The 24906-nt window shown below is 39.7% G+C and overlaps 2 protein-coding genes and 1 long non-coding RNA gene across 6 annotated transcripts; 1 reads left to right on the top strand and 2 right to left on the bottom strand.

The window, feature by feature from the left end:
- Window positions 1-221: 221 nt before the first annotated feature.
- Window positions 222-15865, bottom strand: LOC133532496 (uncharacterized). Of its 4 annotated transcripts, none has more exons than XR_009801708.1 (6): window positions 4708-15865; window positions 3950-4099; window positions 2669-2827; window positions 2453-2575; window positions 1393-1542; window positions 222-486 (listed from the first exon to the last, which is right to left on the bottom strand). XR_009801708.1 is itself a non-coding variant. In XM_061871206.1 (6 exons), exons 1-6 carry the CDS (start codon window positions 4745-4747, stop codon window positions 428-430), a joined length of 681 nt encoding a protein of 226 aa, XP_061727190.1. In that variant the 5' UTR covers window positions 4748-13985; the 3' UTR covers window positions 222-427. The 4 variants fall into 4 exon arrangements, 2 of the variants coding, with proteins under 2 accessions (XP_061727190.1, XP_061727188.1); XM_061871206.1 differs by having other exon boundaries at window positions 4708-13985; XR_009801707.1 differs by having other exon boundaries at window positions 2453-2827.
- A 142-nt stretch (window positions 15866-16007) lies between these two features.
- LOC133532505 (uncharacterized) lies at window positions 16008-24805 on the top strand. Its single transcript, XM_061871215.1, has 4 exons — window positions 16008-16281; window positions 17236-17416; window positions 23884-24075; window positions 24608-24805. Exons 1-4 carry the CDS (start codon window positions 16098-16100, stop codon window positions 24771-24773), a joined length of 723 nt encoding a protein of 240 aa, XP_061727199.1. The 5' UTR covers window positions 16008-16097; the 3' UTR covers window positions 24774-24805.
- On the bottom strand, window positions 21567-23066 carry LOC133532513 (uncharacterized). The gene is made up of 3 exons (XR_009801711.1): window positions 22923-23066; window positions 22188-22331; window positions 21567-21953 (listed from the first exon to the last, which is right to left on the bottom strand). It is a non-coding gene; the product is annotated as an uncharacterized LOC133532513 (long non-coding RNA).
- Window positions 24806-24906: the final 101 nt, after the last annotated feature.

Here is a 24906-nt window from a genome sequence, read left to right as displayed (position 1 = left end):
GTTCTTTCCTCATAGTAATTGCAGCATTGTGGTTCGAGATATTGTGGTCACCTAATGACCTATTGTTTAGTTCGATTAATTTGACACTGGGTTAACAGTTTAACCGGTTAAACCCGGGTTAGTGGGATGGTGCAAGTGGCGCTAAGAGAAATATTCCTAAAAATTGTTTGTCAATGTATTCTTGAGCCATCCTGTAAGACGTTAAAACAATTAGACAGTAGTAATAATAACAATATTGTATTTATAATAAATGTAAGCTAACTGTTTTTAATGAATGACTAAAAATATATATATATTTAAAATATACAGAGTTTTTGTCACACAACAAGGAAAACAAATCCACATATAACTATCGAACAAAATTTCTTGTTGAGAATGTAGATGAGGTCCAGCACCATATCGGAGATCCGGGGCTCCGCTAAGGGATTCACAGGGCGCGGCAGGCCCGCTTGGTACGGCGCGACGCCAGAACAGGGTCGTCGAGCCCTGAAAACAAAGCTATTAAAATTGTAATTTTTAAGGAAGGCGAGAAACTACCCTCGTTCCTCGTCCAGAGTAAGTGTAGGAGTTGAAAATAGAGTTCCGGTTACTCTGGTTATAATATTAGCGGAAAATCGTAGAGCATTAGACTTTTTGTTTGCCGCGATATCTATTGTCGAGTAGCAGTACTGAGAGTTCCGCTACTCGATGCTAGATGTCGACTACGAAAATAATAAGCATTTTGGTACCAAAACTGATGTATGGAGTGAGCACTCTATTACTTGTTATTTCTCTATGTTGGAACTAAATTTTTAATACTAAACTGAACTGTCACTCTATACATGAGAATAACAGCGCCCTCTTGACATTGATCATATATTTCTGGTCGGGATTTACATTACAATTAAAGGGGATTTCTAATGGCTCTTATGCGACTGCCCGCGTAGCCAACATGCTAATCGTTCACACTATGGAGTGTGGAATTAAGAGGAGTGACATCTCTTATGGTAGAACTGTTGCAAAAGTGTCCAGCTGTCAGCTATAAATAATAGTTCCAAATCTCTCCAGAGTAGCGCTAGAGTAGCTAAGAACCTAGGCGCTATTGACGGAGTGAAGTGCGCTGTCTATGATTTGATTTTTTTGTTCAAGTATTCTAGGTATTGTACCGCCACCTATTTAAGGTGTTATGATGACACTTTTTGGTACATGGTTATTCCATTCCTTACCTCCACCTTCCGTATGAACTTCATACACTATGTAGCGTAGCGTTGTCATCTCTCTCTATCACTCTTAAGTATTCGTGCGACAGTGACAGTTGCATTTCGTTCGCCACGAAGGCGTTAACGATTGGCATGTTGGCTTCGCAGGCTGATATATAGTATGGTGTATAGTCAATAAAAATATAGAACTCACCCATATCCCGTCTCAAATTTTCTTCTTCTTCCTTCATTGAACGTCTTTTCCTGTTCCCTGTTCCTTCTGCATTCCAAATTATTTTAGTTCTAGTAGGTTTCATTCTTAAATCATAAGTAGTCTTCTTTTGCTTTCTTTGAGTTTTACTCTCTGTCAATTAATAACAATAGGCTAAGAGAGATGACAAGTATATTTTATTGGAGTGTCCTAAAATACGTTATCCTATATATGTACATATGATTTTCTTCCTTGTGAGATTAGCCAGTAAATATTAACTTTTTACTAACTTTAGTTTTTACTCCGTTTTGTGGTATTTTGAATAAATTCCTAGCTAAAAATAATATTAAATTGTAGTATGTATCATATTATTGTACAATAAGTTACTAGATTTAATACGTAACTGTAGTTTGTTCTGTACAGTCAGCGTCAAATACTTTGTAGCAACCAAAGTAGCCAAATAGTTCGGTACACCAAATATTTAGTATGGTGTACCGAACTATTCGGCCACTTTGACTGCTACAAAGTATTTGACGCTGACTGTACATAGTGTACTGTTCATATTGTTTAATAGTTGTATGTAGTCTATTAGTTAGTGGTAATTTGTATTTCTTTGCAGATTTATCGGATACTCCACCGAACACTGTCTATGATCGTAATATGATAAGATTCATATACTAGCCGTGTCTTATCCAACCTCGACATTGGCAGAATCATCAACACCTTGATGGAGCCATAACACGAAAAATTGATTGATTGATTTAAGTTTTTAGGGCGACAGAACGGTAAAATAAAAACTAAAATAAATTTACCGCCCATACAAAATTATATTATTTGTTTTTTTTTTTTGCGTTGACTCAATAGTTTATTTATTTAGTCGTATGGCATTAAAACAATTCTTGGTCGCTATACAAATTTATAATTATTTCAAAACGAATAAGGGTCTCGACAAACCATTTTTTGATAAAGTTAATATTTTCTGAAACAATTGCTCCGAAAGAAAAAAATATGTTACCTCCTCTTGAACCATGGGGCCAAAAAATCTGAAAACTTATCGACTCACCCAGACGACCCCATTCCTCGTCTTCTCCACTGCTTTCACGATGCTGCTGCTCAATATTTCTCCAGCTTCTCCAACGGTTTCTAATTGGTTCTATGTTATTTGTCTCATTGCCTGAACTGAGTGCTGTTAAAGTAGACATTTAATTTGTAAACTAATATAAAAAGCGGCCAAGTGCGAGTCGGAAACCTTTTTTAATTAAAAGAGTAGTATCCTTACCCCATAGACCCATATCCAGGCTCAAATTTTCGTCCCCCTTCATTGAACGTCTGTATCTCTTAAATTTATTACCTTGGTCATTCCAAATTCTTTGCGTTCTGGTAGGTTTCATTAGAAAATAATAAATATTCTGCTCTTGCTTGCTTTGGATTCTACCGCCTGACGAATAATAACAATTCATACTATTTATAAGCAGAAAAATAAGTAAAAAAAAGTGGTAATTCCATACATAAGTTTTCTTACCAAAATGCGGGTTATTTCGTAGTCGACATAATAACGAAGCAAGATGCTGTTAATTATTACGTAACAACTTAATGCTTCGAGTACGGAGATTCCAGACACAATTGATTTTCAATTGTTATGGACCACGATCGTGGTCTTAGAGACTGGACGTATTAAGACAGAAAGTCGCTTAAGTAGAGACTGAATAAATTAATAACCGACTTGGTATTACATGGATCTCATAACTTTTTACCGCAGAACAACTGAGTTGCGAGACTTGGTTTTTTTGACAAGTATTGTTTTTGATGGGATCTCATTTCTTTTTGTATTTTGTAGACAGTTCTACTTTTTTCCTTTTCGGTACCTTCTACTTATTGTATATATGTATATCTACCAGCAACGAATTTTCTTAAAGCCCTCTCTCTGACTTATGAACTTTTTTTCATGACGGGAATACCCATTTTTTGCTCGATTTGGCAGGGGCACTACCATGCGCCTATATTTATATGGGACTAGCTTAAACCCGCGGCTTCGCACGCAATAATAATAACTGCCGTAAAACATAAATAAAACATCGTTACGAATAAAGCCAATATTGAAAAATTTTACTGAAGACTTGGCTGTATGGGCTTAATTTTCTTTGCGGTCTTTTCTAGATTTTTTAGTTTTTCCTTGATTCATACACCAAACACTACTTATATTCCAAATTTGAAGCTTCTAGGTCTGCTAGAAGTGCCTTAGAATTTTGATGATCGGTGAGTCAGTGAGTGACAAAATTAAGAAATTTGACCCGTTATAATTCTTAAAATACTGGTTCAAATTGAATGAAATTTGAAATATACCGTGTCTTTACAATGCCTGCATGGTTACTGAAAATTTCAGTCTTCTAGTTTTATCCACAACGAAGTTACAGGGGGTCGAAAATGGTCTGAATTGCTTCGAGAATAGGATGGTACGGCCGTGATGCTTTTTTGCTCGACTTGGTGGGGGCACTGCCGTGCCCCCAGATAGACGGACTACAGATTACTTCGCTTTTGATTTTCATCCTTAAATACATACCAATATGATTTTTCTCTTCGGACGTTGGACCAATTGTCGCACAATTAAACACCTTCCCATGGGAATCTTTTATTCCAACACATAGATCTGACTCTGTAGGTTTCGTTTCCGACGACGTTAGATGTCCTACTGCCCAAGCGACATAAAATACTGTAAAATAGATTTTATCAAAAAAATTAAAGTTTTATAAGATTCGACCAGAAACGTATGATCATTGTCAAGAGGGCGCTCAGTACCCCTAGTGTAAATTTAGTCGACATCATAACGTGACGAACGAGTTTGCGTTTAGTCTCATTTTGTATAGGATTTTGAGTTTCCAAAACGTCCCGCTTGGCGCGCTCTTTCTAAATCCAATACAAAATGAGACTAAACGCAAACGCGTAGGTACGTCACGTTTCGAAATAGAATTTATTTACACTAGGGGTACTGTTAGTCTCGTGTATTGGATGACAGCAGTTCAGTTTCGTATTTAATGAAAAATTTAGTTCCAATAAAATTCCGCAATATGGCGCTTGATCTAGTTAGACTTTACATAAGGGGGGTGGGGTATGCAAAATATTGCCCGTGTTGAGGACACCCCTCTTCCCTCTCTTTAAGGGTAGGTACAGTCAGCTGCAGCGATAACTGACCTCCCTCCTGCATAGACATTAGTTTGCATGGGGGGGTCATCTATCTCTGCAGTTGACTGTACATCTCGAGTTTTAATTATAAGTTACGCTAATTTTCTTCTTACGGTAATCTTCAATTAATTTACTTACTAAACATAAGGTATACGGGGGAAATAGAGAGTCCAACCATTTTCTTAAGAATTTTAATTAGAAATGCATCTTAATTGTATAGTAATAGCATAATTGCCCGTTTTATTTGAGTTTTAACTAATTGACTTTTTAATTAAGTTTAGCGATGTGTAGTTCCAAGCAAAATTTACCAAAATTCTTGTTTTCAATATTTAAGGCACTGTTGCTGTTAACTCCGTTATTATTTATTTATTTATTATTTCTGATGGACCCTTTACAATTACCTATATAATAGATAAGTGGGACCCTTGTTCTAAAATGTCACAAATACGAATATATCATCAATATCATCATACATTCAAAGAGTCACGTCTCAGAGGGCCTACCGCGAAAACCGAAATTCGTCAATTGCGAGCATTTTTCTCTCTCGCTCTAATTACGTCTTAGTGAGAGTAAAAGAGAAAGATCCCAGCAATTTGCGATTTTCGGTTTTCGCGGTAGGCCCTCAGATGTCACCTCTATTATTGTAATACCTATTTACAAGCCAATTTTCTCGGTAGAAAAGACGCGCAATTAATAAAATTGTATGGGAGACTGATTTTTCAAATTTCAATCAAAGGCCTAAGCAGCGTCCTAACGGTACAGTTTTTTGCACATTCTGATTTGAAATTAAGAATGAGTACCTGGGCGACCGAGCGTTGCTCGGTTATAACTATTTATTGTAATATGGTGGTGTATAGGTGATAATCTTAACTACATTTTTTTACTAAATTAAACTTGTCTAAAACAATAAAAATAAATATGTAAACTTGAACATATATAAAAAAAAAAACAAAAGTTAGTCACCGGGCGAGATTCGAATCCGTAACACTCGTTTCTAGCCGTCCGCGTCTTACTCTTAACCCGCTGGACCAGACGGACAGTGGCCGGCAACACAAAATTAGCGACCATATTCTGCGTCGAAAGAAAAACACATGAAAACTCGAAAACACGCGTTTTCCCAAACATAAGACTAATCTAGATCGATTGTATACCCCCAAAAACCCCCATATACCAAATTTCAGCGAAATCGTTAGAGCCGTTTTCGAGATCACAGAAATATATACAAGAATTGCTCGTTTAAAGGTATAAGATATAAGATAAGTAGTGATCCTATTGTCAATTTGATATTGAGTACGGTCACAAAATAAAAAATAAACAGAAGGTCCGTTCCCGCCGTTCTTGAAAATATATACCTAAACTTGCCCGACTCACTGTATTAATTTCGAATTTTAAAAATAAATAAATAATAAATATTATGGGACATTATTTCACAAATTGACTAAGTCCCACAGTAAGCTCAATAAGGTTTGTGTTGAGGGTACTTAGACAATGATATATATGAGTAGGAGGATAAAAAGGAGTAGGTAATATAAGTTTACAGACATACATACATAGATTCGTTTATACATACATCTTATCATGTTTACATTCCTTAGAGACTGCATTTTGACGTACATGACAGTAGGTACCTACGTAGCGGCGGTGACGTCAAGTGAGCAACGCGCGCACAGCCCGACTAAGATCTGCCCGAGAGTGCCCGAGAACGCCTGTAAATGTAACGTCTGTGTGCGTAAATGTCACGTCTGCGTGCGGCGTAAATGGCACTTTGTACTGAGCGAACTCTCTGCTCCGGCGCGCGCCGCCGCTATTTACTTTGTGGTACGGTCGACTCAAAATGACCGGGGTAATTGCAACTATGGTGTTGTTGAGTCTATTTGAGTTATTTTTTTAAATAACGTGAATATAACGTAACATTACATTACGACCAATTCTATTCGAGAAATAACGAAGACACAATAATCCCAATCCCATATTTGCACTTATACCTGCTCGATTGACCTTATGAAAATAAAACCATTTTTTTTACTAACCCGTTTATTTTTCAACCAAAATAATTACACTAGATTATCACAAAACTAGGCGTCTAAATAAATACTTAAAGTATTTGAATATAATATATGAATTGCTGATCACAAACATATTTAAGGCTACCTTCTGTAAGCAAGCCGGAGCTAAATTGGTTTCATCAAAGATAATTAAGAAGACCAAGAGTGCTCACTCCATACAACTGTTTTGTTACCAAAATACTATTATTTTCCTACCGAAGTCTATTTTCAACTCCTACGCTTACTCTGCTTATAATAATTGCTGAAAATCGTTGAGCATTTGACGTTTTGTTTGCCGCGACATCGATAGCAGTACTGAGAGTTCCGCTACTTAACGCTAGATGTAAACTACGAAAATAATAGTATTTTTGGTAACAAAACCGTTGTATGGAGTGAGCACTCTTGGTCTTCTTAATTCTCTTCGGTTTAATAGTTTAAGCTATAATATAAAGTGCTATAACGTACAAAAGTGTAAGTTTTAATAAATCCTCATTAATAAGGTACCTGCGCCAAAGGCCCATCGTTTTTTTTTCTTATGTTTAAGACTAAAGTGGAGAACCCGAACCAAATCGCATGGACGTAGGCAGGTACAGGCAGAGGGGGGGGGGGGGGGCAGCTGCCCCACCAAACGTAATCCTCATTTTCCTGCCTGGATATTAACATTATTGAAAATATTTTGACACAATTTGTTGTATACTCGTATCAACCACAGCTATGCCCCTGTATGATCTTTATCGTATTTGTTTCTCGCTCCTATTTTTATAAAATAATCAAAAAATCGAAAAATAAAACATACGTAGCTATGCCAGCTATGGTAAATACTTCAAATTATTTCAAAATATTTTCCATAACGTCAATAATTAGGATCTTTCGGCTCATGGTTGACTGGTAGAGAATGCCTTCTGGCATTAAATCCGCCATTTGTACTCTTCATGTATTGTGCAATAAAGTTTAAATAAATAAATACCCAGAGAGGAAAATTGAGACTACGTGGGTATGGAGAAGCGCTCGTCCCCTTTCCTGTTTTATCTATGGTATATACTAGACTATAGCGAACATGGACGCAAAAAATTAACCCACGCTTATAAGGGCCAGTACAGACGGACTGCAACTCGACTGCAACTTGTATGGGAACTGCATGCCGACTGCACTCCAACTGCAACGTCAACGTGCAGTTCCCATACAAGTTGCAGTCCGTCTGTACCGGCCCTAAAAGTATAAAATTTTGAAAGAGGCAAGCTTAAGAACCAGATTTCTTTAACGCGGGTACATTATAGTTTCACAACTCAAATAAATAAAAATGAAATATCTACGGTCACGTGGGTAAGATAAACATACTTCATTTCCTCGGAGTAAGGGAAACCGTATAAAGAAAGTCCTTCTAGAGTCAGACCAAGATAAGTTGGCAGCGTTTTGATAGCCCAGACCATAGAGAAATAAGAAGCAATAGAGTGCTCACTCCATACATCAGTTTTGGTACCAAAATGCTTATTATTTCCGCAGTCGACATCTAGCATCGAGTAGCGGAACTCTCAGTACTGCTACTCGACAATAGATATCGCGGCACCCAAAAAGTAATGCTCAACGATTTTCCGCTAATATTATAACCAGAGTAATCGTAGGAGTTGAATCGTATTGTCGAGTAGCAGTACTGAGAGTTCCGCTACTCGATGCTAGATGTCGACTGCGAAAATAATAAGCATTTTGGTACCAAAACTGATGTATGGACTCTAGCACTCTATTACTTCTTATTTCTCTATGCCCAGACGGTGCAAGTGTCAAGTAAACGTCATAATTACATAGAAGTTTGACGTTTAAAATAACTCGTGCACCATCTGGGCTAACAAAATTGCTGCCAACTTATTTTGGTTTGACTCTACGTAGGTATTTTTAAGTCAATGTGTTTTATGCATTAGGGTTATTTTTGATATTATCTCTTTTTAAATATTTTTAAGTATCTCTGACTGTTTATTTTGCTTACAAGTGCCCCCTTGCCCCATAGTTCCTGTTACCCCACCTAACCTCATGTTAAATGATCGTATCTCACACAACGAAATACATAAAACATTAATCTGTCTAACAGTAAAACAAAAAGATGTCTTTTTATAAAATTATCGATTAATAGTTGAAACAATTCATAGTATTATATCCTCCTAAGGTCCAGCCATAAAAATGAAAAATCTAAAATTTGCTACTGAAATTTGAACCTATAATGCAAGGAATAGAGTTGATTTAGTTTTGTTTGAAAATTGAACGAAACAATACAATTGCAACTCTATTCCGATTAAATATGGTTTAAATTTCATCAAGCTGATTATATAGTTAGGTAGAACCTTGGGCCTTAGGATATAGTTTGCCAGGCTATGTCAGTCAGTAGAAAAAGACTGCAAATTTAACACATACACTGCCAGCGACCCACTAGGCGGGTTCTCTGTTCGTAGGCGCTTTTCGCTACATACGGTATTCCCATGTTATCGGCTACGCGCGTTGCTCGCTCTGTCAGTGAATGCGTTAAAAAATGCAGGCGCGATGTGTTAAATTTGAATTTCGCACCTTTTTCTACTGCCAAAGAGGGCTTACCAGAGTATACATAATATTACTTATGGGCTCTATAGACGTGACAATTTGTGTCCAATTTTTATTTACCAGTAGCTTTTCGGTGAACATCGTTGGGAAACCGGGCTAATCCAATAAGGCCTAGTTTACCCTCTGTGGAAGGTCAGATGGCAGTCGCTTTCGTAAAAACTAGTACCTACGCCAATTTTTGTGATTAGTTGCCAAGCGGACCCGAGGCTCCCATGAGCCGTGGCAAAATGCCGGGACGCGAAGATGATAAAGAGCCTCTTTTTAGAATAATCTGCCATTTTTAGGGTTCCGTAGCCAAACAGCAAAAAACGGAACCCTTATAGATTCATCTCCGTCTGTCTGTCGGTTTATGTCACAGCCACTTTTTTCCGAAACTATAAGAACTATACTGTTCAAACTTGGTAAGTAGATGTATTATATGCACCGCATTAAGATTTCACACAAAAATAGAAAAAAAAAAATTTAAGGGTTCCCCATACTTAGAACTGAAACTCAATTTTTTTTCATCAAACCCATACGTGGGGTATCTATGGATAGGTCTTCAAAAATGATATTGAGGTTTCTAATATCATTTTTTTTCTAAATTGAATAGTTTGCGCGAGAGACACTTCCAAAGTGGTAAAATGTGTCCCCCCCCCCCCCTGTAACTTCTAAAATAACAGAATAATAAAAGTAAGAAATATATATGATATACATTACCATGCAAACTTCCACCGAATATTGGTTTGAACGAGATCTAGTAAGTAGTTTTTTTTTAATACGTCATAATTGGTACGGAACCCTTCATGGACGAGTCCAACTCGCACTTGGCCGCTTTCTTGCGTGTTTTTCTCTCGGTATTAACCGAATATATAAATCGTAAGCATCTACAGAGCCCATTACTACTTAACTTAATATTGAAAACAATATTTTTGGTGTTCTGTTTCAAGCATGCATGTTTTACAGTTAGTTTTACAAACTAAATTCAGTATCTTCACAATGGCATTAAGTATAAAATACCTCTTCACCAATTAGGTATTAACACATTCACTGCCAGACGAAAAACGGCACGCTACCCCAGGATCCAGGCAATATATATAAGCGCCCGCTGTGCGGGTTGGCAAACTCATATTATGATTAAACCAGTACTGTACGCCGAGCGCCCACCAGGCGGGCGCCCCGCGTGCGCCAGGGCTGTGCTAAGTGTCATAGTCAAACATCCTAGTACTTTTATTTTGTTAGTACGGATCTACTCACGCCCTTCACAACGTGGTGCATTTACAAAGGAATTATTAATGTAAGTAATCATAAATTACATATAAATTAAACCATTTAATCCGCGGCCAAAATTAATTATAATTTGACGCGGATTATCGGGTCGTGCATATACATAGGTTAGTCTCAAATTTGTAATATAAGATATTAAAAAATAATTGATCCATGTCTATATTGTCTATAAATAATATTATAGGTAATAAGTAAATAGATCTGCCGGTGTCAACCCTGCGATATGCCTGTGAAGATGTGCGCTCACCAGGTGGGTTCTTTGGCGTAGACGGTATAGTCGTCTATAGCTGTGTATACAGTGAACTCCCGCAGCGGGTTGTCCGGCATCCGAGTAAAGTTTACGAGCGCCCACTTGGTGGGTTCCTGGCAGTGAATGTGTTAAGGGTTTCACACAGCATGTGCAATAATATTGAGTACAACCGATTCCAAACGTCACCATAGTCACATGCGATTTGTAATACATCGCGGCATTTGGTCGACCGATTGAATTCGTTGTTTTAATTTAATTCAGTAACTGACAACAGGGACGCAGCTATATGTTAGACACGGTAGAGATATCTGCACTTCTACGTAATTGTGCGTGCCTGCGTGTGAAGCGCTTTAGCCAGTAATGGGATTGGCAACTGCCATGGCATGGCTCCTACACCATGGGCCATCATACTACCCCACTAAGATGGGCCAGCGTGTAGAGAGTAGTGGTGTCGAATGGCTTACGGCGCGGCGGAATGGCGATGGGATGGCCACGGTGTCAGTTTTTCGTCCGCACATCAAAGTGGGCCAGCGATGGCCGTACACATCTACACGTGGCCCATTACAGAACTATATCGTGTAATTTCGTTTCAACCATCGCATGGCCATCTCGCTGGTCCAGCGCTGAGCCATCGTGTAGAGGAGCTATTAAAGGTTAATATAGATGACGCCAGCATAGGCGTTAAGAGCCAATTACATCCAGACTTCCCGATATCGGGCCTCATAATAGTTTTTCGTTTTACGAAATATCAGCACATCGTCAACAATATTTGAAGTATAAAAAAATGGTTTATGTGCAAAAATATCAAATATTGAATATTTTTGGCAATTAGAGACAAAGTATTTTTTACATGTCAAATATTGTAAAAGATGTGCGGATATTTGGTGAAACGGAAAAATACTCTTGCTCGGGCCCGTCGTCGGGCCTGACATCGGGCGATACTGAGTGTGGATGTAATTGGCCCTTTACCTGGCTCTAGTTTTTTATGTAAAACCCTTTTAGACCTTAGGATTTACATTACATTAGTATAAAAAGTTACAATATCCAAACTTACTAAATTAGTGAAAAAAAAACAAACAGTACCCCTAGTGTAAATTTTATCGACATCATAACGTGACGAACGCGTTTGCGTTAAGTCTCATTTTGTATAGGATTTTGAGTTTCCAAAACGTCCCGCTTGGCGCGCTCTTTCTAAATCCAATACAAAATGAGACTAAACGCAAACGCGTACGTCACGTTTCAAAATCGAATTTATTTACACTAGGGGTACAGAAACACAATTTAAGACGTATCCGCATTCCAAACTTTATAAAACAAAATTACATTAAGTGACATAAAACGTGATAAAAAAAAATTTCATTTTTGCAAAAAGTAGTAGCAGCTGTACGAGTTTTTTTTTAATTACAGATACATTTAAAACAAGTACATAGGTTTTTTTTTAATGTACTGTATATTAAACATTTTTGACCTCTCATATGTCACTCTGTATACAGTCAGTAAAACTATTAGCTAAGCTGACTGTACAAAGATGTACAAAAGGTATATTCGGCATTGAAAATTACCGATTAAGGAGTTAACAAACAAATCTCACACACAAGCTTAACATGTGTGGGGACCGAAATAGACTCCAGGAATGTGGGATTAAGGCAGGGGTGTTATAAAGAATCACTAAATACCCACATATTTATGGACTTTGTACGTGTACAGGGCCATAAAGAGTTCATGTATATTTCTTTCGACCCTTTGTACTAATTTTATTATAACACTGGTACCAGGGGGGCGACATTCCTCCTTTCGGGCATGCTCGGATCAGCATTGCTCCGAGCATTTATTAACGTTGGCACAACTTGACATCCCTGTGCGAGCACGACCACTGATAAGATAATGATTTGAATTTTGACAACCCTAAATGGCCTAAGGTGTGATCGTGGTCAAACGCCTGCCTATTCTCCATAAAAAAAAAAAAAAAAAGGTTTGGCCATACATTAGAAAAATACAGGATTTTGACAGATTTTGTAGGAAGTGTCATTTCTGTACGGTAGTAGGTACTAGTATTTATTCCGTGCGGGTACCAAGAACAGGATTATTTTATTTTAAAACGAGCCTACATTGTATTTTCTGTTTTTAATAAAATTTTGTTGTCACAAGATTAAGGACTTATTTATGTTAAATAAATTTCTTGTTATTATAAAGCGTAATTGTACAAGTACAATCTGATTCTACAATGGACCTGCAGCAATGGATTTAGATAAATACCCTACAACAAAACAAATTTGTAACTATAATGAAATAAAAGACTATCCCCCTATTTCTATCCTAAAGTTGACAAGCCGCTAATAATCGTTTGTCCCTTTCCGACGTATCAGTATGATGGAAAGGGATAAACGATTATTAGCGGCTTGTCAACTTTAGTAGACCTTTATGAATAAGAGGGTAGGATACACATTATACATGGTGCCGCAAAGACAGTTTCATATCTATAACTGGGATTAAGTAGTAAGTTTAATACTTCTAAGCTTTACTGGTGTGGTCGAGTTCACAAACATCTTTACATGCCAACATTTCATTTACAACAAATAGAAATATATTTTTGGAACATTGGTTTGCAAATATGCTCAGTGATATTACACTATAGTAAAAGCAAAATTTATTGGAATTTACATTTCAGTTCTTTTACTATTTCCGAGACACCCTGTATAACTTTGAATCCAGTCAAACAGTAGTGGATTTTGCAGCAATCAGACTTGAAACATAGTTTCAAATAGTGCTTTAGTGTCTGTGACAAATTTAAAGAAAATTAAAATGTAATTTTTTTTGCTCTGACACAATCTATTCTAGGCGTAACACAATATTGACATTAGATATTAGCCAGGTCCACACAGAACGAGCATACGCGCGAGGCAATTTCCTCACGCACAAACCGGCCAGTGTAGACGTGCCTCGGCCGGCAGCGCGCTCGGGCGAGGAAAACGCACGCGCCGGCTCGGACACCCTGTTTTACTTTGAATCCAGTCAAACAGTAGTGGATTTTGCAGCAATCAGACTTGAAACATAGTTTCAAATAGTGCTTTAGTGTCTGTGACAAATTTTAAAAAAATTAAAATGTAATTTTTTTTGCTCTGACACAATCTATTCTAGGCGTAACACAATATTGACATTTGATATTAGCCAGGTCCACACAGAACGAGCATACGCGCGAGGCAATTTCTTCACGCACAAACAGGCCAGTGTAGACGTGCCTCGGCCGGCAGCGCGCTCGGGCGAGGATAACGCACGCGCCGGCTCGGCCGAGGCACGTCTACACTGGCTGGTTTGTGCATGAGGAATTTGCCTCGCCTGTACGTGCTCGCTCGCTCGCTCGCTCGCTCTGTTCGCTCGCCTATTCGCCAGTTGGTTTTCAATATATGGTTGAGTCAGATCAAGCTAAAATCGCAACGATTTTGATAGCCCAGCCTGTGCATGTGTTAAGTAAACATCATAATTTCATAAAAGTTTGATTCGCTGCCGACTTATCTTGGTCTGACTCTACTGAGGCATAATTTAAACTAAAATGTAGTCAATTCTTAATGATCGTCAATCTTCAACACTTTTACCTTCTGTGTATCACTGTACGGCAGCATAGCCACGGAGGCGGTTCGTTTGAAACTGTGTGTAAACTCCAGCACTGCTATCTTCTTCGGCATCGCCACAATCACTGTATGACCAGCTTCACCTTCCATCACGTCAATCTGTATGATTGGACACATCGATAACACTGGGCAGTCATACCTCTCCATAAAGTTGTACTGTTTCACTGGCTCGGAGTTGAACAAATCAAACTCACTGTCACCGTTGTATGGTGCATAGTAAATACGTAGCACACCCCAGTTGGAACCGACAAATGCAACATCACCATATACCCGGACAACTACTATGTCACGCAACGGACCTTCAGGTATAGTGTGGTTCAGGACATACATCCACTGGATGTAGACTCGCCAATCCATGCATTCTAAAAAATTGTATTCCCTTAGCTGGTGCAGCAGATTCGAGTCGGAATCAATACTACAGGTGAAATGGAGGTTATTATCGTTAACTACAGTGTAAATGTTACGTTGGAAGGTTAATACATGAAGCATATCAGTAAAACCTAGACACATGACACCATCTGATGAGTTGGTTATATACTGCTCTCTGAGACTGCCATCCTCTAACGGGCATACATATATCTGGTCTTCTAATGTGACATAGTATACTTTATTCTTGGCCAATATAAATGACTTCACATTGTCAAATGTTACATTTGTTTCATATTTAGGATTTTGAATTGCTTTCCGGATAATAAACAAGTGCAGATGATAGCTGAGTATGATGATATAATCATCGTTTTCCGTATATCTTAAATAATCACCGGTAATGCTTGAACGTTTCGATATTTCCAACGTGTCAATATCATAGTACACTATGGCTCCCTTTTTATGAACTCCAATGATGCCGTCTCTAAGTATTTTGAAATTTTGTATTTCCTCACTAATACCGGAAGCTGCTGCGAACTCATCTCGCTGCTCCCTGGCTTGCGAAAGCTTCGACCAAAGAGATAAAGAGCGGTAAATATGGAACCACAAAACCCCAGGTCGCGCTTTGACTCTGGCTATCTCATAGATGTTCCTAAAGTCCCGTCTGCAGTGCATTCGCCATAGATGGTCGCTTCTGGACATCCCGTCGACTATCATCTTCCACCTTGAGCACACTCGGCGGCATGCCGTAAGGTCTTGCGCAGATAGTAACGAGAAAATAAACAGCAAGACTTCTGTAGGCAAGTTGCCTATGTAGCATTCGATGTCATAAGTCATTTTGCTGATTTGTAAATTGGCGGGGTTGGACAGTGGTTTAGAATCGTTTACACATACATTTTTGTAGATTTTTGAGTGATTTTAAATCATTTTCGCATTGTTTGTCAACACTGGAACAGATGTACTGAAGCAAGAAAAGAAAATATATTGATCAAAGGACACAACTGTCACTAATGTAGTGATATCCAACACCACTTGAATCGACAATCGAGAATTTTCTATGAGTCGAGACGAATATTTTCAGTCTGGTTTTCATTTCATGTACGATTACAGAAGAAATTATATTTATAATAAGGTTTTCGCTCTTTTTATTGCATTCAATGTAAAAATATATTATATTTATTGATTATGAATCAACAAATTCATAGACAAAAAAGTGTGTACAGTCGGTTTGTAAAAAGAAATAGACTCGTGATTTGAGAATAGGACTCGTCTCGTCACTTAACTCAGTTAAATGTCAAAAGTCATAACGTAACGGATACTTTTATTTTGTTGCTCGACACAATTTTATTTACTAATCAGTGTGTGTTATTAGAACCTTTGTTTACCATGTCGGTCTTTAGAAACTTAAGAGATGCATGTATTAATTTCCAAGAGGCTCTAGAAAATGATTCTACCCAGTTATTCTGTGCTAGAATTGGACAATCTTACGATGAAGAAATCGCCAATAAAATGCAAGATTTATCACTATTTTCTGCCAAGTTAAGGCTTCTGCAGGCAAAATATATATCAAGTAAGTACAATACTAAGTAATCTATGTGTAGTAAGTGAGTAAGCGCTGGTGGCCTAGCGATAAGATCGTGTGATTTGCAATCCGAAGGTCGCGGGTTCAAACCTCGGCTCGTACCAATGAGATTTTCGGAACTTATGTACGAAATATCATAAGATTTTTACCAGTCGCTTTTCGGGAAAGGAAAACATCGTGAGGAAACCGGACTAATCCCAGCAAGGCCTAGTTTGCCCTCTGGGTGTGAAGGTCAGGTGCCAGTCGCTTTCGTAAAAACAAGTGCCTACGCCAAATCTTGGGATTAGTTGTCTAGCGGACCCCAGGCTCCCATGAGCCGTGGCAAAATGGCAGGACAACGTGAGGAAGAAGAAGTGAGTACTACAGTAATATTAATTTAGTTAAGTTAAATCAACATCCATTGTGCCTATTTTGCGTGAAACGAGGTAGCGCTATTCTAACCACTCCAGGTCCTCCACGAAGCCTAGCAAAGTTTTCAGGTTGCTAACTGCCTCTCTTAGTGTGTATGGAGTCCCTAGGTATTTGTTCCTGTATACTTCAACCTGTTTGCAGTCTAGAACAATGTGTTTGGTTGTTTCCTCTTCTTCCATGCCTGCAATCATAGAGAAATAAAAAGTAATAGAGTGCTCACTCCATGCATCAGTTTTGGTACCAAAATGCTTATTATATATGCAGTCGACATCTAGCATCCAGTAGCGGAACTCCCAGTACTGCTACTTGACAATAGATGTCACGGCAAACAAAAAGTCTAATGCTCAACGATTTTCCGCTAATATTATAACCAGAGTAACCGGAACTCTATTTTCACCTCCTACACTTACTAAACACCACTACTATTCCGCCTATTAATTAACTCAATTATATAGCCTCTTTATTCCCTTACTCTTGCACATTATTCAGTTTCATTTTAATTTTAAATATGTTTTTATGCCCCACATACAGTGGGCCCCGATCGTCCACAACCAAGCTCCGAAGAAACAACAATGGCCCAGTATGAAGACACAGCCACATGGAAAGTGCTGGAGCAGAAGACAGTAAAGAGTGTGACCCAGTTCCATGATGTGCGAAGGTTGATAACTACACCGGATAGCAAACTAGAACCAGAGCAGATGCAGAGGAAAGAGTACGGGTTTTTATATTCTCAAGGCTCTGAAAAACGTTATTTTGTAAACATAGTTCTGTTTCGTACAACATAGACTTCCTTATACCAATGTCATTAGCCGGGTCCACACAGAGCGAGCATACGCGCGAAGCAATTTCCTCACGCACAATACAGCCAGCAGTGTAGACGTGCCTCGGCCGAGGCAGCGCGCGCGTTTTCCTCGCTCGAGTGCGCTGTCTTGGCCGAGACACGTCTATTTATTTATTTATTTATTATAAGCCTTTTTGACAGATGCCATTCAATACTCGTAAATTTCGTTCTTGATATGAACGGGGTGAGGAGTAGCGCGTTGAGTGAGTGGTTCGTTTTTAGGTTATTCCCATAAATAAAACAACTTTCCTTATTTACTAATCAGGTGGTGGTATATTTACACAATACAGTAGGTTAATACTGTAGACGTTTGGATGGATGGGAATGAAAAGGAGAAGCCTCCAGATGAGGCCGGTGATAATGACATGAATTGGGAGACAACCTCACGTAAACGCAACTTGAATTTGTCACCGACCCAGCTGGAGCCTTCCCCAAAAAAAATTGTAATCGACCCGATAGAGACTAGCAAGCAGTTGGGCAATACAAATAATACAGTCGAACCTAATAATAGTAATGTGGCAGAGTTTAATAAAAATAATCCAGTTGAGGTAAATGAAAATAATACAGTCGAGTTCAACCCACATTTATACAAACACCCCAGTCTAGACAGCAAATACCGAGAGTACAATGCCGAAGATGATGGACCATTTATAGTTCATGTCTCTAGAGAGTCCGCTCCATCGTCCAATGCCTCTCTGAAACCCATCAATGTAGGCCTTTTGCTTACTCAAGGAAATGTAAACAACATCCAGAAGGAAGGTGGTATTAAGTCGGTAGGTCGCAACAGAGTAGCAGTTACTTTCTCCACAGCAGCTGATGCAAATAGCTTCTTAAAGCACCCATTACTTGACAAAAATAAGTTTACAGCTGATATCCCCTCATACCATGTATCGCGTATGGGAGTTGTTCGTGGAGTTCCTTCGGATTGGACTATGGAGGAATTAGTCAATGGTACGAATCTCAAAGAAGGCAAAGGGAAGATTCTTAAGGCTCGCCGTCTGCAACGGAAGGTGGCAAACAATGATGGCTCCTCATCCTGGGTGCCAACCCAATCAGTTGTAGTTACTTTCGAAGGGCAATCCTTACCGTCGAAAATCTTCGCCTATTACACCTCTCTAGTGGTAGAAGTATATCAACTGCCAGTAATTCAATGCAGGAAGTGCCTTAGGTTTGGTCATATTCAAACACAGTGCCGGTCTGATGCTAGATGTTATAAGTGTGCACAGAAACACCCCGGTGATGGATGCAATGTAGCACCAGAACATGTGACATGTATCTTTTGTACAGGTAGGCATTTTGCTACAGATAAAGTATGCAATGAATATGGTAGACAAAAAGCCATTAAACTTGCCATGTCTGAGCAGAACATCTCATACGCAGAAGCAGCAGCACAGTTTTCAGCAGTTCGCAGACCATATTCAGATATAGCAAGAGTCATGTTTGAGCAGGTTACAGACTCTTCCCGATCTTCCCAGTCCCCATGCCACCCTAATACTTCCATGCCCACTCCTCCGCCCACCACTTCGTATCGTAAGACCGTATACCGAGCACCCCGGACGAGGGTCCCTCTGTCCCCGGGGTATGATAGAGAAGCTCACAACAATATCGTCCGAACCCCCCCACCTCAACTCCCCAATGGTCAAGCTCTGAATGGCTCTTCTTCTTACAATAGAATCACTCCCAATGAAGACCTAATGGAACTCTGTTTGAAATTTTTAACAAACATCATCGCTAAATGGAGCGATTTCCTACCGAACGACGTTGCACCCTTAATGGTTACACTCGCGGAGAGACTTACATTCCACAATGGCCCCCCCGGTCACATTTCTACAATGGAATAGTCGAAGTATCATACCAAAAAAACCTGACCTTATTCAGCTCATCAACGACCACGCCGTGTCTGTTGCGGCTATTTCGGAGACATGGTTGCGTCCCGGCGCTCTTTTTAGAGTCCCGGGCTTCTCATGTCTCCGGGAAGACCGTAGTGACGGACGCGCCGGATGCGCGTTATTGATCAAGCGCTGTTACCCTTTCTTCCAAATTCCGATCCCCCCTCACTCGGATGGGATTAATGCCGTAGCTGCCAAGGTTATGGGCATTAATTTCATCTCTATATATATCCCCCATCCTGAAGAAGTTGATATAGATGAATTACAATCTATTCTCACATCTGTCCCACCTCCTCTTATAATTTTAGGAGACTTTAACTGTCACAATATCTCCTGGGGATCATACCATTCAGATTCGTTTTCGTCAGCCCTGCTGGATCTGTTCGATGACATCAATGTGGGAGTTATTAATGATGGAACTCCCACGCATCGGGTATACCCAGGCCAGAATCCCCAATCAGTTCTCGATTTATCTGTTTGTTCTCCTAGTTTATCTTCTTTATTATCCTGGAGGGTATTACGCCAGTCATTTGGCAGTGACCATTTCCCTATTATTATCACTAAGCCTTCATCTATTCTTCCATCTCCTTCCCCTGAACCGCTGCTGAAACACAAAATACAATCAGCAGACTGGCCCAATTATGCTTTTTATGTAGAGGAAAATATAAAAGAGTGGGACACGAGCGAAATTAGTCAAGACGAAAAATATTTAAAATTTAAAAATGTTTTATTAGAAGCTGCCGATAAGTTTATCCCAAAAAAGAGAGCTGTTAAACATAAAATTCCATCACCCCCGTGGTGGAACGCTGACTGCACAGCAGCCGTAAAAAAAAGAAATGCTGCGGAGCAAGCTTTCAATGAGTCAGGAAATTTGGATGACTTTATTTCATTTAAAAAAATCTCGGCCCGTACAAAGCGTTTCCTAGCAAAGGCTAAGAAGAAGGGATGGAGGGGGTTTTGCGAGAGCTTATCTCCTAGAACCCCCTCAACACTTATATGGCGAAACGTAAAGAGGTTCAGGGGTTCATTTAATCCAGAGTCTAAGACTACCACGGATTCCCCCTGGCTATCAGAGTTCGCAGATAGACTTGCCCCTCCAACTGTCCCCGAAGCATCCTGCTTGTTACTTCCCCCGTTGCTATGCACCTCCAACGACTTGGATAAGCCTTTCTCATTCTCAGAGCTTAGTGTAGTGCTTAATGGACTAAGGAATACTACACCTGGAGAGGATGGCATACCATATTGTTTCTTGACCAAGTTAAATACATCATCACAGGAATATCTACTTGGTATCCTAAACCATGCCTTTGACACGGGGGAGATCCCAGGAGACTGGAAGACCCAAGTAATTATTCCAATCCTAAAACCGTCTAAAAACCCAGACGAGGCTAGCTCATATCGGCCGATTGCTCTTTCTGCAACAATGGGAAAGATACTGGAGCACCTGGTTAAAAATAGACTGGAATGGTTTGCAGAAAATAAGGGCATTCTAGCTGACACTCAATTTGGTTTCCGAAAGGGCCGTAGTACAATGGACAGTTTAAACATTTTAGCAACTGATATCCGACTTACCTTTTCAAAAAACGAATATCTGCTAGGATGTTTTCTAGATATCTCTGCGGCTTACGACAATGTCCTTCTTCCGGTGCTCAGGGCAAAAATGCTACATCTGAGCATTCCCGCGAAGATTGTACATATTGTCACCAAGTTGTTTATGGGTAGGTCAATTAAAATTAGGAATGGTAATTCTTATCATCCACCTCGGACTTTGTGGCGGGGTCTCCCGCAAGGATCTGTACTCAGCCCTCTGCTTTACAGTATCTACACCTACGACTTGGAGCAATCTGTCTTATCCTTCTGTAATATCTTGCAGTATGCTGATGATCTGGTCTTATACACCTCAGCAAAGTCAATAGATAAAGCCGCTGCTAGTTTGAACACAGCTCTGGGTTACCTCAAAGATTGGCTTGATGAACATGGTCTTACTCTATCGCCAACAAAGAGTTGTGTAGTCACGTTCAGTCGCAGAAGAATCATGCCTGCTGCAGATGTCCGTTATGGCGGTGTTATGATTCCAAGTAAGGAGTCAGTAAAATTCCTAGGTGTCATTTTAGATCACAAAATGTCTGGCATTTCACATCACAAGTATATAATAGGTAAGTGTGAAAAAAATATCAATATTCTGCGAGCATTGTCAGGTGTTTGGTGGGGCTCACATCCATATTGTCAGAAGCTACTCTACAATGCCATCATACGCAGTCATATAGACTATGGGTCATTTTTAATGGAACCTTGCAATAAGGATGGACTAGGTAAATTAGATCTCATACAAGCTAAATGTTTGAGGATCATACTCGGAGCTATGCGTTCTTCTCCCAAGAACGCCATGCAGGTGGAAGGTGTTGAGCCTCCTTTGTCTCTCCGCAGACAATATCTTGCCGATAGATTTTTAATCAAAGCCAGTTCTTACTACAACCATTTGCTGCTTCCACGTTTGCGGTCACTTGCACTGGAACTCACTGAAAACCAATATTGGACACATAAAACTTCTCCTAAAATAATGATATCTTTTTCAAAATTAATTAATATTTACCCAAGTTTATATACATCCGGCACTAATCCTTTATTTGAAGCGGCATTTGAAACCCTAATATATACCCCTAAAGTTATATTAGACATAGGAATTTTCAAAAATGATCCTGCAGCAAACAACAAATTTAATACATTTTTAGATAAATGGCAAGATTATTTACCGGTTTATACTGACGCTTCAAAGGTGGATCCTGCAAGATATGTGGGAGCAGCAGTGTGGATTCCTCGGTACAATATTGTCCTCTCATTTAGGTGTCCTCCTCAAGCGTCGATTTTCACAGGTGAAGCAGTTGCTATTCTTGAAGCTGCCAAATATGCAGAGACCCATAGTATTAAAAAAACTATTATCTTCTCTGATAGTAGAAGCTGCCTACAGGCTATTGTAGGCAACCAATTCAAACTTAGAGCCAAATTTCCTTTGATTTTAGAAATCAAAGCTGTACTGCGTAGGTGTGAATTAAGGGGCCTAAATATTGTTCTCGGATGGGTTCCAAGCCACTGTGGTATTAGCGGCAATGAGATGGCTGACACATGGGCAAAACGAGCTATTGACATTGGATTAATAAAAGAGGATATTTACAGTACAGACCTTCTGAGTGGTTCACTGTCGGATCTATTTAATACATGGCAGGAGCAATGGGATATCTCGAGATTAGTGACAGGTAGACATTATGGCTGTATACAACCTCGTATATCTCGAAAACCGTGGTTCTATCGATTCCGTACGTCTCCGAAATGGGTAATATCCACCATCTGTCGTTTACGTTTGGGCAAAGTATGTACTCCGTTATTTCTGGCTATGATAGGTGTTCGTGCGAACTCATTGTGTGATTGTGGGCTTGATGAGGGCAACTTGGACCACATTTTCTTTGCATGCTCAAAGTGTAGCTACTCACTGTACGATGTATTGCCCGATAATGTTCCACGACCTATATGCTTCAGCTCGCTACTTTGTTACATGGATCCTATTCTAACTTCTATCCTAATTAAATATTTACAAGCAAATAACATTAAACTATAAATAAAGTATTATCTTTTCAGACCTATCTTATATATCTTTAATTTTATACATACTCTACATTATACATTTATATGGTTTTCTTCTCTCTCACTTCCTTCATGTTGGCACTATTAACGTTCTGTCATCCGCTTCCCGCTTATTTGCTAACAATTGTATACGTCATGTGTTCGTTTGTGATGTCCATAACAATTATTTGTTTTTTAGGTTCTCCCTACCACATCCTTCCACAAGCTCAAAATATTACCGAACATTCTCCTCTCGTGTGAAAGTCAACACCGACATTGGCGAATTCACCCTGTGCAAATTGGCAGGGAGTAAAAGCCAGAAGAAGAGAAAAAAAAATAATAATAATAATAATTTCGTTCTTATTCCACTGTTGCTCATCTGGTTGCCAATTGGCAAAGGCCTCCTCCAGTCTTCTCCATTCTAATCTGTCTGTGGCTACTCTGCACCAAGTTAAACCTGCCACCTCTCTTATGTCGTCAACCCATCTTTGCAGAGGCACGTCTATACTGGCCGTATTGTCCGTGTGATATTAAGCGAGTCCACACAGAGCGAGCGGCGTGGTGAGGAATTTTCTTCGCGCGGCAAACGCCCGGCCTCGCGCAGTCGCGTGCTCGTGTAACTTTTGCCTCAGCACGTTTGCCTCACCCGAGCCAATTTGCTCGGCAAGATGGCGTCACTAGGCACGTCTACACTGGCCGTTTTGTGCGCGAGGAAATTGCCTCGCGCGTATATTTACTCTGTGTGGACCCGGCTAATCGGAATGATAGGTCGTTTTTTATCCTATCTGATATCGACAATAAGCAGTCCTCTTCAAGTAACCATTGTTACAGAGAAATCATCGCCAAGCTAAAAGAATACCGAGACAAAGAGAGGCAGCTACGAGTAACCGAAGCATTGCTAACAAAGGCAGATGAGGAGCACAGTGCGCTGCGGAGACAGTGGGACGAGGAGTTGGGGGAACTGCGGGATATGAGCGAGCAGGCGAGCGCGGAGGAGGAGATTGAGGAGGGACCTTTGCATAAGTAAGTATATAGGTTGCTACATTCAGTAAAGATGAAACACCGTCACGATGGAGGCTTGTTAAGATAGCTCTCAAGCCTCTATCGTGGGCTCTTAAGCCTCATTTGACCATCATCTTCCTCACGTTGTCCCTGCATTTTGCCACGGCTCATAGAAGCCTGGGGTCTGCTTAGCAACTAATCCAAAGAATTGGCGTACGCACTAGTTCTTACGAAAGCGACTTGATGATTAGACTTCGTTACTGATAAATACGCTACTTGACGCTAGATGTCGACTACGAAAATAAATGAACCCGTGAGGTTCAAATCCCGGCTCGTAAAAAAAGACCCTATCCCATTCTGTCAGTTCCCCCCACCACTAATGCCCAATCCATACTAAATACCAATATTCCTTTATCATTGGTCTTCGTTAGATTCGTTTATAGGTTTTAAATACGAGGTTATTTAATTTTCTTGAAAATTCCCGAGAGTTATGAATACGCAGTCCTGCCCTTACAAAGATTGCCTGATGTGACATGTCTATTTATTGTTTCAGCAAATTAAAAGTGTTAGTTCAGAAGCTGGAGATGATGCGATGGCTGATATCTCGCCTGGTGACCGCGCGGTCGAGCTACGACTGGCTGGCGGACCCCGACCGCCGCCTGCGGGCGCTCAAGATGGCGCGCGAGACCAACACCATCGAGGATTATACTGGGATGTAGCAAACAAGTTTTAAATATATCATCACTGGAAATTGTTAGTCTTTTAATAACCTATACGGCATTTGATATATGATCACGCGCCATATTACGGAATTTCATTGGAACTAAATTTTTAATACTAAACTGAACTGTC

Source organism: Cydia pomonella, chromosome 27 (assembly GCF_033807575.1).
Source record: "Cydia pomonella isolate Wapato2018A chromosome 27, ilCydPomo1, whole genome shotgun sequence".
In the NCBI taxonomy this organism is placed as follows: domain Eukaryota; kingdom Metazoa; phylum Arthropoda; class Insecta; order Lepidoptera; family Tortricidae; genus Cydia; species Cydia pomonella.
Note: the sequence above shows the minus strand (reverse complement) of the source record. Positions and strands in the feature narration are given on the sequence as shown.